This window comes from Triturus cristatus, chromosome 5_1, assembly GCF_964204655.1.
Source record: "Triturus cristatus chromosome 5_1, aTriCri1.1, whole genome shotgun sequence".
Classification (NCBI taxonomy): domain Eukaryota; kingdom Metazoa; phylum Chordata; class Amphibia; order Caudata; family Salamandridae; genus Triturus; species Triturus cristatus.
Genome location: NC_140587.1, coordinates 134,075,465 through 134,090,711, shown reverse-complemented (window position 1 = coordinate 134,090,711; position 15,247 = coordinate 134,075,465). Strand labels below are relative to the sequence as shown.

Genomic DNA, 15,247 nt, shown 5'->3' with positions numbered 1-15,247 from the left:
GAGGCATTGACCTAAATGCCCCATCATGCAAAGTGCTGCTGCCTAAAAAGACATATCCGGCTCAAGTGACATCACATGAGGCCACACAATACGATGAAATTCTTGTCCAGAATTCTTAACCGTGCTTGTTATTTTTGTATTCAACTTTCCTGTATGATGTGTTCTGCTAATTCTTTTTCATCCTTAAATAAGGATAATAGGTCAAGCGAGACGTTCTTTTGCATATCAATCATCTAGAGGTTTCAATTCTCTTCCGATTTATATGCGCTCTATGGGTAGCCATTTACAATTCACAACACCTCCTAAGACCCGGGTTTTCACTAGAGGTGGGCATAAATTGCGGGAATTTGGCGACTCCAGATTACTGTGAGTGGAGCTCCGGACAAATTTCACAAATCGCTGCGTGGCAGATTTTTTCTCCCGTGAGGCTTCAGATATGTGCGAGTGAGATTCTGGCATCCCCAAGCACAATTTGCTATCGCTGTCACAAGCGGCCAGAGGGCTGCTTCTCGAGTAGATTTGCTGCCACTCAAGGAGATTTTCTACTCGATTGGCAGTATAATCAACTCGGATGACCTCGCGCTCTTACGCAGCACATGGTGCCATTCCTGCTTATTTTCAGTGCTGCTTGCGCTTGCTCGCAGTGTGAGCAGTGCAATGTGCATATTTTCTGCCCATTGGCACAACTCAGCAGAATCTAGCAGGGTTTTTATGTAACTTTATGGAATAGTGTGGAGTGAAATTCCACCAGTCCCGCCCACCCCTACTTTTTACTTTGTACATTTTGTGCCTCATTTATGAATTTTTGCCATAGTGCAGCGCAGATGGCCTTCCTGCTGTGCTGCCCTACGGCAATAGAAAAGGGAAGGAATGCGCCGTATCTATGAGATACAGCGCATTCCTGTCCTATTTCCCTGCACACGTGCACATTGGGCTGCCGTGTGCCAACGCAGGCACCTTTGCACCATGGTACAAGGGAGCCTGCATTGAGGGGATGATTATTTGTGTACAGGAAGGGAAACCTTCCTGCACAAAAATACTCACAAGAGGCTTTTTCTTCTTTCTATGTGTGCTGCAGAATGCAGCACACTGAGAAAAAAGAAAAAGGAGGAGAAATAAAGATATTTCTCCTCGTTGTGCCTCCCTCACGCCTCCCCTGGGGTAAGATTTTGGCACTGCCTCAGATTTATGATTTCTCGTAAACACCCCCAGCAACACCCATTGCACGCCCCTTTCATCCAGAAAACTGCGTTAAAGGGACCGATATTTATCGGGCAGCAATAAGCCAAAAAAAGTGGCTTAGTGCTGCATAATAAATATCACGCAGTCTTCTGCGCCAGGGAACGTCACAAAAAGTGACGTTCCGGCAGCGCAAGGGGCCTCATAAATGATGCCCTTTATCTTGGTCGCATTTCCCAGTTTCCTCTTAGCGTCAGGACACCTTTCTATGTAATTTTAACACTTTACAAAAAAAGAAAACAAATGAATAAATAAATAAACAAGACCACAGAGCAGGATGTCTCATTGTAGTGATGAGTAGCTCTATTCTTTGGACACTTGTACTTTTAGTCAAGCAAAATTCAACAGACACAACTACATGTACCCGACTGCAAAGGGGTCATTGAGCTTCACATGTTTGACTTTGTACCACTTGAAAACTTAGATATGTAAGAAATTAGGGATTTGATGTGATCCTGCTCAAGTGAGTCTAGCCTACCACCATATCACGCATTGGGAATTTAAAATAACATTTACAAGAACCATGCCCCAGTGTGTTTTTGCTACCTTCTCTATCACCCTGGTAAGGCAAACTTTGGGATGTGGTATCTTGTACCTCCTACTGCTATTTGTGTAATTTTCTGTAACCAGTGGTCTGCTAATCATTCAGTGCCCCTTAGTAACTCAAGGTTAACTTTCCTCAAAAGACACAGCGTCATCTTTAGCAACCTATGTTCATCACTCACTAATAAATTTAGGGAGAACAACAGAAACTCCATGGGGCATATTAGCAAGGGCAGTATCCCTGCTTTAGCGGCACTTTTTGCAGCTAAAGCAGCGATATTTTTATCGCCCTATTAGCAAGCTGTCGTTAACAGCTGTTAGCGACAGCTTACAGGCGATAGCGCCCGTTTTTGTACCGCTTTGCATGTCAGCGATATTTATCGCTAATGACATGCAAAGGAGGCGTTCCCAACTTGAAAGCGACTGAAAGCAGTCGCAAACACACCTTCCGCCTATTACCAAGGCCCGCGAAGCGATAAAAAAAACGCACGCTAACCGCGTTTATCGCTTCGATTTTACACCTGGTAGAAACCTGACTTATCCATTATAGTCAATGGGAGGTGGATTCTACGGTTAAGTCCTCACCGGCCTATTAGCAAGATTTCCATTAGCGATGGGATTTTTATCGCTGGATATCTCACGTTATTGTTGGGATTCGCCGCTATCGCTGGATTTAATATCGCCTTTGAGATAAACGTTGATGATAACGCGTTATCTCTGCGATAAAATCCAGCAATAGCGGGCGATAAAAAAACACAGCTCTAAGCGCGCTTTGTGATAATTATCGCAAGTCCTTGCTAATATACCCCCATGTCCTTTAATAAGTCCAAGATTGAGGAAAATTTACTTTCCAACACACCTCTTAGTTCTAAACACCTACTGACCTGTAGGAAATTGGTTTATGGCTGAGACAGGTGAAACCCTACTGACGCAGGAACTACTATTCTTGTCTGGGTGAAACAAAAACAAATCCTAAATTAACCTATACTTAACCCTCTTGTAGCTTAGCACAAAAGCAGTCAGGCTTAACTTAGAGGCAATGTGTGAAGTATTCATACAGCACTTCGATCAGTAAAAAAGCGAAAACACAACACAGAAAATCTAGAAAAATACAGTAAAATGGAATGAATTATTTATGACCAGAACGACAAAAATCCAATTAGTAGAACCAGAAATATGTAATTTTAAAGATTTAAGTGAAAACAGTGCTTAGAAGCCCAAAGGGTCAACTGTAGCTATCTGGTTGTGCCAGATCAGGATAAAGTGACAAGTTGAGGCTGACCACGATGGAGCGTGGGCCGGATACAGGGACCAGGTTAGGTTCAATGAACAAAGTATCTTACATCCAGGTTGCGGGGCTTTGCGAGGTCCTGCGTCAAGGATGCGTTGCTCCGCAGATGGCTGTGAGGTCCTGGGTTGAGGATGCATCACACTGAGACAGTTCTGAGGAGCTGCAGGGCTGTGATGTGAGTTCCTGCTTCTTGGATGCATCATGCAGCAGTGGTTCTGAGGAGCTGCGGGACTGTGGTGCGAAGTTCTGCTTCGAGGATACATCATGCAGTGGCAGTTCTGAGGAGATGTGCGCTCCTGCATTGGGGATGTGTCGTGCTGTGGTGGTTCCCATGTGAGACTGCAAGGTGATGCATCATGCTGCATTGATTCTACCCAAGAGACCACAGCTGGGCTAGCAGAGCACATCCAGGACCACTTCCAAGGGTTCAGGGTGGGGTGGCACCACTTGGGGCAAGACTCACAGCAGGCATAGTTCATGTGCTGGGTTGAAGGTGGTTGGAGCCTTTTCTGTCCCTGAGGCTCTGATCAGAAGGCCAGCGAAATAACCCTTGGAGTCACTGTGGTGGTGCTGGGTACAAGATGCAGGTCCAGTCCTTCTCATTGCGGCAGCAAGACAGCAGGGTAGCACAGTAGCAGACTTTCTAGTGGAGCAGCAAAACAGTCCTTCTAAATCTTCCACAGGTCCAGAGGTGTGTTGAGTAGTTAAGTGTGAGAGTCCCCCATTTATCCCTGGTGCTAGCTTTGAAGTAGGAGAAAGTTCTGGAGGTTCCCACCCCCAGAGATGCTCAGAATTTCCTGCCTCCCTTTCCTGGCACCAGCTTGTCTGGTGAGACAGAAGACTATTGTCAAATCCTTTGTGAGTGTACCCAGGCAGAGGCTTTGTGATGTGCAAGTGAGGTAGGTAACAGCTCTGCCCCCTATCAAGTCAGAGAGGGCCAGTCCTGCCAACAACTGTTCCTCCTTATCTCACTGTCTGGGAGCAATGCACAAAGACCAATTGTCAGCTACACCTAATCATGTAACCCAGGATACAGGCTGCAAGCACCAACTGATTGGGACAGGAAAATGCCAGCTTTCTAAAAGTGGCATCTTCAGAATGATGCCTTAAAATCCAACATTACCATTAAAGAGGGTTTTAAATTAAGTTTCTTTAGACACCAAACTCGAGATTACCATCTGCTCCCAATTGAAAGTTATCACTTATTAAATGTAATAAGGTAACTCAATGCTTTCCTTTGGGAGAGGTAGGCATTGCAGTAGTGAAAAACGTACTTAAGATTTTTTCACTACCAGGACATGTAAAACTTAAAAGTACATGTCCAACTTTTTAAATACACTGCACTCTGCTCTTTGGGCAATTTAGCGCCTACACTAAGGGTGACTTATATGTATTAACAAGACAGGTTTAGGCCTGACAAAAGGTTTATTTTGCCAGGTTAAAATGGCAGTTTAAAACTGCACACACAAGCCAGTGACATGTTTAAATGGCTACTTAAGCGAGAGGCACAATTAGTGCTCTAGGCCCACTGGTAGCATTTAATTTACAGGTGCTGGGCACATGTAGAACCACTTTACTAGGCACTTTAACCCCTTGAATGCCCATGACGAGCTGGGCTCGTCATGGCACACAGTTCTCGTGTGCCCATGACGAGTCCAGCTCGTTATGAGGCATTCCCTAGGAAATCCCTCTGGTGCGGGTCCAAAACGTAGTGAGGCGCACTACATTTAGGACCCTTGCCTGTTGAGGCGCATTACGTTTTGGACCCTTGCCTGTCGCGGGTACTTGGGCCTCCCACACGAGTGAGGCACCGTTTTTATCGGGAGACCCGGGGGAACGCTGGGTGGTAGGAAATTTGTGTGAGCCCGGTGATGCCACAACTTTCCCACACAAAAATGTGTGAAAAAGGTGAATTTTTCAGCTAAATTTGAGGTTTGCAGGGCATTCTGGGTAAGGAAACGTTGGGGGATCCACGCAAGCCATACCTCCCTGGAATCCCACAGGTGTTTAGTTTTCAGCAATGTGTGGGTTTGGTAGGTTTCCCTAGGTGGCTGCCAAGCACCGGGCCAAAAAAACCAAGTGACCCCCCTTGCAAAACCAGGTCGTTTTGAGGTAGGCAATTTTCATGTCGCCTCACTACGTCGTGGGCCCTTGCCTGTCGCAGGTACTTGGACCTCCCACACGAGTGAGGCACCGTTTTTATCGGGAGACCCAGGGGAACGCTGGGTGGTAGGAAATTTGTGTCAGCCCGGTGATGCCACAACTGTTTCCAAACTCTATATTTTGTTCCCATTTCAGAAATACATAGGTGTCTTTCATACCGATTTTTCCATGTACACATTTTTACAGAATAATTACTATATACCCGGTACATAATAAAAAACCATTGCAAGTTGCTGCTCGGTTTTTGGCTCTGGGTTCGTCAGGTTCTTGGTGAACCTACAAGTCCTATATATCCCCACAACCAGTAATGTCCAGCGGATGTAACGGTATATTGCTTTCAAAGAGCTGTCATAATTAGAAGACGTTACAGGTGAAAACGTTGACCCAAAAGGCTTTTTTTTCCAACAAATTTTCAATTTATCCTATATTTAACTGTTAGTTTCTATAATGACACCTTGATGGATCTACACAAATGACCCCTTTCTGAATTCAGAATTTTGTCTACTTCTCTAAAATGTATAGCTTTCCAGGATCCATTATTGCTTTTGTACCCATTTCTACCATTAACTGGAAGGAGGTCGAAAGCACAAAAAATAGCAAAAATAGGCTATGTCCCATAAAAATGCCAAAACTGTGTAAAAAATGTTGGGTTTCTGACAAAAGTCTGGTATCCCCTAAAAGCTGGGAAAATGGTGATTTCAGCCCCACAACTCCTTTTTTGATAACATTTGCAGGGAAAACCCCAGATGCTTTCATTTGCAGCCCGTTTTTCCCATTTGTCCCCCCAAAAACTAAATTTTGCTGTATTTTGGCTCATTTCTGTGACCCCTCCAGGGGAATCAACAAACCCTGAGTACCTTTAGAATCCCATGATGTTGGAAGAAAAGGACGCAAATTTGGCGTGGATACCTTATGTGGTCAAAAAGTTACAGGGGCCTCAGCGCGCACTACCCCAAATAGACAAAAAAGGGCATGGCACAGGTGGGGAAAAAGGCCTGGCAGCGAAGGGGTTAAAGTAAATTAAATGTGCCAATTGGGCGTGAGCCATTACCATGTTTAAGGGAGAGAGCACACGCACTTTAGCACTGATTAGCAGTGATAAAGTGTACAGAGTACTTAAAGCCATCAAAAACAGTTTCAGAAAATAGGAGGGAGGAAGTGAAAGGATTGGGGAAGATGCTGGAAAGAGGGCCAAGTCCAACAGGGCCTAAATTACAGTTTAGCAGACAAAAAACTCCATCACAAACATTCCGGATGTCCCACCCACCATATGAGCAGTGTATTATATTCTATGGCACTTGTAAGACCGTGATCCGGATATCTACCAGGTTTTGACAGAGTGTCTCATCTGCCTAACTCTAAATTATGCCAAAAGTCACATTGAGATGGTGAAAAATGGCAAAAAGAAAGAGATCATCTAAACATTTTTTCTCTTTTCCTTTAGGGTGTAGAGAAACCATTCCAGGAGCTCATACCCTGCTACTATGAAGACCATCATGCAGTGGGGCAGAAGCCAATCACCTTCATACGGCAGGTAACACCATGAGTGGACCCATTCTCTAACCAGCTAATAACCTCGCATCCTTCGTAGTTCTCCTTTCACCCAATGAACATCATCATGCCCTTCCCCTTCTCTTTCTTCATACCTTCTTCTTCATTCCTAACCTCCTTCTCTGCTCCTCCCTCCACTTCCCTCTTTGCTGAGATGTTGGGCCCAGTCATTGAGCCTAGTATGTCTCAGATGATGTGCTGTAGCAGAACAGCTTCATTAATATGGCAAGCAAAGAACACTGTAAGACACAAATAACGACTCTAGGGTGTAGACAAAAAGAAACATCCGTGCATACATTGCAGTTGTCCTGAGTGAATTCAACTCGAAGAGACTCAAATCGCATGCATTTTAGGCTGATTTAAAGTTTGCAGATTCTTTTTTAGAGTTTTATATAGTGCAAACTGAACCCGAAGATATCAGGTAACAGAGCACCAGTTGTGTTACAGGCGGATATTTTTGTTGGGCAGGGGGAAAATAAGTCAGTTGCCCAGAATCATAGGATGTTGAGCGTAGTTCCTGGGACTCGAACCCGGTTCCCCAGCTTTGAGTTCTAACGCTCTTGCCGTAAGGCTAGATCGTCTCCACAATTTTTCACAAAAAGATTTCACAAACTTTTTTGTGGTTCAGGTTCTAAGTGATTTGAGCCCTAAATCCTTCTTCCCAAGAGCTCATGTTAAAAAAAAAAAAATCTTATATTTGTTACATGCAGTGTTGGGCATGGCGGGTTATGGGTTGAACTACAGAAATTGATTCTGAAGAACTATCACCTTTTTCAATCTTGATGCAGAAGTCAAAACAAGAACAAAAACACAATATTTGTCTTCAGCTGAAAGGGCACCCACACACTTACTGCTACAAACTCCCTTAGACTCTTGGAATGTCTTCATGTAAGATCCTTGGAGGAGTAAAATGTTGACCGAGTATGCTCAGAAGGTTTGTCCAATTCGATACAGAGATTTATTGTCCGTGAAAATGGATTTATACTTCAGACTCCTATCTTTGGGTAAGTAGTAGAACTGTTGAAGATCTGCGCCTATGAGCATCTACTTGACCTTGTTGCCAGACGTGCAACGGCATACTATTCTCACTGAAATCAATATTTTAGATATAGTCTGTGTTACTGTCGCAAATGTTGAGGCGTACTGGCCATGATGGTTATTTGCTTATTTCAGAAATTTGATGTATCATAGATCTTGCTCCAAGAAGCAGTAACATGATTCTCACCACTAGCTTCATGAGCATGAGGTGATGTCCATAAAATGTGTTGTTTGGGCTGCCGGTGAGACAGGATCATGGAAATCAGGACGCCATTAAGATAGGTAATTGTGAAAGCAAGCACACTGTGCAAGTATTTTATTTACGGATTTCCTTACAAATATTTTCAATTTGAAGTACATGGGGTACAGTGATAGAATCATCCACTAATTGACCAGCCAACAGAACTGGTGTATAATGAGGCAGCATTAATCTGAGTTGCAAGTGTCAGCTCAGAGGTCACCCTAGGTTTCTTACGCAATGATATGCCCTAGTATATACACCAGTTATGTCCCTTTACTGCTATTGTCTCCAGCTTTGTTGCATTTCTCTTGATAAGCAGACTGCTCTGATGTAAATTAAGCAAATATTGGTTTGAGGATGGGTCAGGAGTAGCATTTAAACATAGCTTGGCTTAATTCTCATTAACATAAGTGTAAAATATAATTCTTTGAATTACAGAACATAAAAAAAAATCTCACAAGTCTCTGCAAATGATACGTCTTGATTCACAAAATCAACATCCATTACTATTTCCAGATATAGATGCACATGTGTAACTGTTCATATTTAGTCAGATAGGCAAATGTTGCACAGTTACACATTTAAGAAAGATGTGGGAAACGTGAGTTAGAAGGGGTGGGCCTCGAGGTGGCCATTGTGAAGCTTTAGAGCACTCACAGGGGAATATTCTCAAGGAGCTATCGCCGAGTTATCGGCACTTTATCGCAGCCAAAGTCAAGATAAATTTACCGCCCCATTCACAAGCCGGTGCTAACAGCCCATATCACCAGGTTTCCAGGGATAGCATCCTCAAAAAACATTGCCATGGATGACCCCGGCAACTATCGCTAATGAGATGCAGAGTAGGCGTTCCAGAGGAAAAATCAGCGACAACACCACACCTCAGCATTCTCAAAGACCAGCCAGATAGGCGATAAGAACACAAAACATGCAATAAGGCGCGTTAGCAGCAGGAAATTAACACCTGCTCTGACCTGGTGCAAAGTCGGACAACAACCGGCACCAGAAAAGGGAGCCCAGCCCAAAGTCACACCTGAAGAACAGATGCCATGGAGCCAACGATCATGCAGTTTGGACACCCAAGAGGGCCACAACACCCACCACCACCCACCCCTGTATCACCCCCCCCCACCCAGCACCCCCCACCTCCCCAGGACCAAGAGGTTGCACATCAACTGCACAAAATCATGAACAAAATCATTCGCCTGATGCCGCAGAATCACAACAACTAACAGTCATCTGAGTACAGAAAAAGCAGAACCAACTATTCACCATTGAGAGTCCAAACAAAATATCACAATCAAATTTCGAACCAAACAACTATATGGAAGAGTCATGGCAGGTCATCCCTGGACAATCCGTAAGTGACAGCCTGTAAGACAATATCCCAGATAAGAAGGTGTGTCAGGCACTCATCAAAGGACAGAGAGAGAGAAAGAGAGAGAGAGAGAGACTGAACAAGGAGCGCAAGGACAATCGGGGCCTTGGCACATACATGCCAACTGTTGCGTGTGTCTTGCAATGAATGCACCCAAAATCTAAGGCCTGGCAACAATTCCAGCATGAAGGCCACATCACATTTCAGAAATACAAGCAGTAGTCAGAATAAAATTAGGCATGAAAGCTCCTTTGTCTCAATACACAAGGCGGAAGGGCATCCGAACCACCGACCTTGATCTCCAATGCGCCCGGCACCCCCTGAGTGAGATACCATACCAGACTCTGGCGACTCCCACACTACAAACTGCGCTATTGAAAGAGCAACGTGTCCACACCCCACACACACTTGTCCCTGCTTGAGCTACACCTGCATGGTATGCCTCCAACACATCTGTAAAAAAGACAACCCATAAGTCCAAACATCAAACACAGATACGACCCATTGCTCGGAGCTGTGGCATATCGTCCACAGAAATGCCGCCGGTCTGAGGAGTGCCGGTGGTACGCGACCAACAAACGCAATGGCTGGCAATCCCGGGCACATGCACAACCCCAGTCACGTGGAACTGTACCGTGCACAAATGCTGGTTCTGTTGGGAGCTCTGCCAATGGCAGTTTTGCGAATCAGTTACCATCTTAGTTTCCGGCTTGCGAACGTCACATGCGTCCAGCCATGGATCCACTGTCGATCATGCACATTTGAGTGGCCCATGGAGGTCTGCCTATCCAACACAACGGTAGCTGAACTGGATTATGGCTTGTGTGTGTGCCCCCTGTTGGCCCACGAACAGGAGTGCAACGAGGATACCCGGGCATGGGATGCCTTGATATGTGGTGTCTGTGCCGGCAGCAGTGGCTGGGAGATTGCACAAGTCATCGTGTGCAGTGACCACATCGAGGCGCTCCCCAATTGGGCTGTGTTGCGGATTGGTGAAACAGCGTGGTCGGAGCACATCTGTCCGGACCAGTTAATGGATTGGCTCTCCCTCGCGTTCCTCGAATTCAAGAACGACGTACTTCTGGAACTGATTGCATATGAAGCAGCGCTCGCATTCATGGACGAGTAACTCCCTTCCTGCAGCCACAACTGACTGACACCCAGAGCACAGGTCCCAACACCGTGTTGCATCGTGGAGGAATGGTCACATAAGCCTGAACAAAAGTGGACATGTCTGCATTTGCTCGGACTCAGAATGCATGTGCATGCACCTACGCGTGTTGTCACACACCTGTGCAAGGTGCTGCAGGCCCATGGGCGGAGTTGCACAGCATCGCTTGGCAATGTTCCTAAATCTGACATACTGCTGGAGGGAGACTACACACATGGCAATGTAGCACGACATGTGACCTTGTTGGTCCCTTTCACCTGCTCACTAGCATAGCACAAAGTCGGCGCAGTCCGGTGACACATTTCCATGCAGATCCCATGGGCTGTGAGTCGTATCCCCTGACACGGGGCAATGAGCAGACACCAAACAACACATGACTCGACCAGCAAGGCAAGGTGGGCTGAGACCGTTGTCAACCGTAAGGATGTGTGTTCATTTTTGCCACCCCATTCCTTGCACCTCGACACGTTCCCATTCTGCCTGTAAGTGTCGTAAGCATCTGTCTGCCTGTTGTGTCCCATCACTTGCCCGTACTGACACGCACATGCTAATAAAGTCTACGCAACTTCACCAGTGTACAACTGTGATGAGTGTCGATTAGTTTGAAACATCGTGTGCCTCCATGAGCATTGTCCGTACACAGGGAGGGACAGACTGGCTCTGGTGCATAGGTGGTGAATCCCTATTGGCAGCTCCGCCACTGTGAGCCACACATTGTGTTTGGGATAGTTGCTGGTAGACCTGTACCCTTACGTGTCTTCAGCAATGTGAGCATGGTGTTCAACTTCTTGCCATGTGGATCAATTTGTTCCATTAAATCAGGCTGTGTCCACACTGATGTGTGTGAGTATGTCATGCGAACAGATGTACTGTAGCCACATGCGATGGGGGACACTACTTCAGGCGGGCTACATATTCTGACATTTACACACATAGCCCTATATGATACATGGACGTGGGGCTACGTTGGGGGATGCGAGATTGTTGTTCATGTGCAATGAGGCCACAGCTAGTTCACACTTTCACATTCATCTAATTGGCCATGTGGGTCAGGCTCAAACATGCGCATTGATGACATTTACCAGGGTGTACCTTTTCAGTGCAATAAACGTCCCTACATTCATCCATACTTGTACACGTGAGCGAACAAAGACATGACACATCCGTGTGATTTGGAAGCTTTTATTCACATTCTGGGGAGTCTCGGAGTTGGAGGGGTACATGGTCAGTACAAGCCCACATGACATGGTTGCCCAGTGGAGGGCTAACCATAGTCCTTGGGGGAATGCAAAGTTAATCGAAAGCAGAGGAGTTCAGTCCACAGCCGGATTTCTGTGTGATTGGTACAGGAGCAGATATGGAAGGCCATGTCGGGGGTCCAGGTGAATGTCACAGAGTGTTCTGGGGGACAGTGGGAGGTGTTGTTCCAGGGCATGATGCATAGTTCTGAACCAGACAGGGACAGGCCATGTGGCGGGTACAGATGCTACCTCCTTCCTCACACAGTCATTACCTTCCACGTCTTACTCCTCTGAGACATCTCCTGTGTCTGATGTGTCAGGTGTGTGTGGTGGTGTTATGGCAGCATCACTGTGCGCCACGTACACATCAGGGTGCGAAGGTGATAGGGCTGCATCACTGTGTGCCAATGACACATCAGGGGGCGGAAATGTGTGTGTCGAAGTTCCAGCAGCAGTTATCTGAGACAGGCTCTGTGGCAGCAATGGCAAGATGAGGATCTGCAAGGCATGGTAGATCCCAGCTGCGTCTCGCTGGTGTTCAGCCGTGGCAGCCATACTTCCAGGCTGCATCGGCTCCATGGACTCCATTGTCCTCCGCATCTGTGCCAACTCCGTGCTGTCATCGCTGGAGCCTGTCTGACTCGACAGTTCTTGTATCCGAGTGATGGCCCCAGCGAGGTCAGCCAAGGATTGTCAGTGAGCATGGTGTGGACAGGGGGTGTCCGTTAGGGACTGTACGTGGTCCCTGATGGGACTCATACACCCACGTATGGCATCGAGTTTGGCTGGCATGAGCTCGAAACCCACCCGCAGCTGATCTGCCAACTCCACCTGGTACGCTAACACATGGCGTCGGAATTCCATGTGTTGGTCGTGGGGGTCCCTTGGGACAGCCATGGTGGTGTGTGCTTCCTGCTGTGTGGTCTGTGCAGGGGGTGGGGTCACCGCGATGCAGCTGGGCTGCCCTGCTCCTGTGGATGGGGTACGGATGCTGTCCACGAGCCATTGTAGGGTGTCTGGGCAAATGTGCAGGGTGTCCTCTTCATCATCACTGTAGAGATGTGTGGTCTGCTCTGCAGGAGGTGTTTATTGTCCCTCTGCAATGTAACGGGGAATTGCAGGTTAACAGTGTGTTCCATGTATGTTGACACATTGTACATGTTTACATAAAGACTGCATGACAATGTACATTGTGACCGTTTTGAAGGAGCTGGCTATTTGATGGCAGATAGTGGACATATCGACTACATGAGGGATTTGAGGTTGTATTCGTACATTCTCATGTCACGGTGTCATGCAATGCCAGATGTGATTGGCCAGTTAATACGCACAAGCGGCACCAGTTGTGTCCTCCGTCCTGTGATGTAAGTGTTGCACTTTGCACCACATTGTCGTCAGTGTTGATGTGCTGTGATTGCTATGTGTGCTGCATTGTTGGCTAGTCTGCCCTGCAGCTCTGATTTGGTGGCCCCTTATTCCTTTGAGTCGGTGTGCCTTTGACTTGTTTGCGACTTGGGTCATTTGTGCTCTTGGACATATTTGGTACTCTTGAGCATTGTTTGTCTGCAGATGTGTTTTTGACGTCATGGGTTGTTGGTGCACGTGGATGTGTCAGAGTGTGACCTGCTCCTTCATGGACGTGGTCCACACTCAGCCACCTCAGAGTTGTCTCGTGCACCATGTCATGTATTGTGAGTGCAGCCATGCTATCTGTCATGCAGTGTCACTTGCATGGTCCGTGTTTCTCATAGAGCTGCTGCTTTTCTGGATTCAGCACATGTGCATGGGTAGGTTGTGGCATTGGTGATATGGAGGAGGGTCCATTTGTGCACATTATGGCCTGGGGCCTACTTGCTGCAGTGTGCCAAGGGTGTCACAGACGTGTTCCACACTCATTGTGGGTGTGCAGTGTGCTACGCATGATTGTGCATGTGTGCCATTGTGCCCATCTCCCTCCGTGCCGCCAGTCCCTGGTCGTTACTCACCCTGTTGCTGTTGGGTCAGGTCATATCGAGCTAGTCCAGACCCCCAACTCCTTACACCGTCTCCGCACTGATAACTGTGGCCACCATTTGCTCCCGCTCATCCAGCTCCTCCTGTGGCGCAGGAGTCCAACCTCCAGTCGCCTTTGCTGCCTTCCTGTTGGCAGTGAGTTTTTCCTTGGTTTGGCTGTGCACTTTATGCCAGCGCCTCTTGACCTCCTCCATTGACCTCCTTGACACTCCGACTGCATTCACGTTGGTGACGATGGACTGCCATAGTTCCGTTTGTGTTGCCAATGCAGCAGTGGAGGTGACGGACAGTTGTTGGTAGTGTTCGATCACCTCCGTGACGATGATCCGGTCTTCTGCAGACTGAACCCCGATTTCCTCTTCCTCTTGCCCGTTCCCGAGCACGGGGTTCCTGGCTGGTTCTCCGTGGGGCTTGTGGGGTTCGGGTTGTCCTCTGCACTCGGTCCGGGTGCATCCATGGTGCTACGCAGTTTGATTTGGTTTTGGTGTGTTTTTTTTTTTTGCTTTTATGGTGCATTTTCCCGCATGATGCGTGGGATTGCAAGCCTGTGGCTGGTTTTCGCTGATTTTGGTATCATGCTTGGCATCATCGTAGCTTTTTTTTCGTTCGTGTTTCGCATTTTGGCGGTGGCGCGTTGACTTTGTCGCAGACTTTTAACGCGTTATCGTGAACCTATCGCATGGTGCCGCTGGCTTGGGAATGCCACGTTACCACAGTGTTATTTTCCTACGATGTGAAGAGTTGCGTTAAGCTACTTTTGCGGTCGTTTTCACACGTTGATGAGAATATCCCCCACAAAGTCTAAACTTGGAATAATGTTTTTCACATAGATAAAAACGGAGTAAAAACATGCCGATTGACACCCTAAAACTAAACTTTAGACTAAATCCCCACTGGCAACCACCGGCTCAAATTTAACCCTGTATCTTCCGACTGACAATCCAGTGGAATTGGAGTCAGAAAAAATAAGAGTAAGCCTGAAAATCTTAAAATGTTCAACAATCCTGTGCCATCACATGTCCTGCACATCATTCTCTGAATCAGACACATTGGGGCTTCTTTACAAAGGTAAATTTGTAGGGGAGTATAACTGCATGTATAAATTTACTCTTGCACTCTGGAGTAAATTTACTACTATCAGATATTCACCATTTCCGAGTGTAAATTTACTCAAAAGAGTAGACTTACATTTCCCCAGAATCTGAAACCATGGGGGTGAACCAAATTTACAAATGTAAAGTTACTACTATCAGAGCAGAGATCCTCCTATGGTAAATTAAATATGAAATATTTATTAAACTTAGAAAAATAGTACATTATTTTATGTTAAACACATCTGAAACCATGGTATGGAGCTGCATTTACAATTGGAAAGTTA

General features: G+C 46.5%; 1 protein-coding gene across 5 annotated transcripts in view; it reads left to right on the top strand.

The window, feature by feature from the left end:
- LOC146830404 (alanine aminotransferase 2-like) overlaps nucleotides 1-15,247 on the top strand; it is a 250,388-nt gene that overhangs the window by 161,262 nt on the left and 73,879 nt on the right. For all 5 annotated transcript variants that reach the window (XM_085604581.1, XM_085604578.1, XM_085604577.1 and 2 more), the window contains one exon: nucleotides 6,681-6,770. Coding sequence is in view for 4 of the 5 variants with exons in the window: in XM_085604578.1 (XP_085460704.1) it covers nucleotides 6,681-6,770 (90 nt within the window). In the remaining variant the exon portion in view is untranslated. The remainder of the gene's footprint in view (nucleotides 1-6,680; nucleotides 6,771-15,247) is intronic.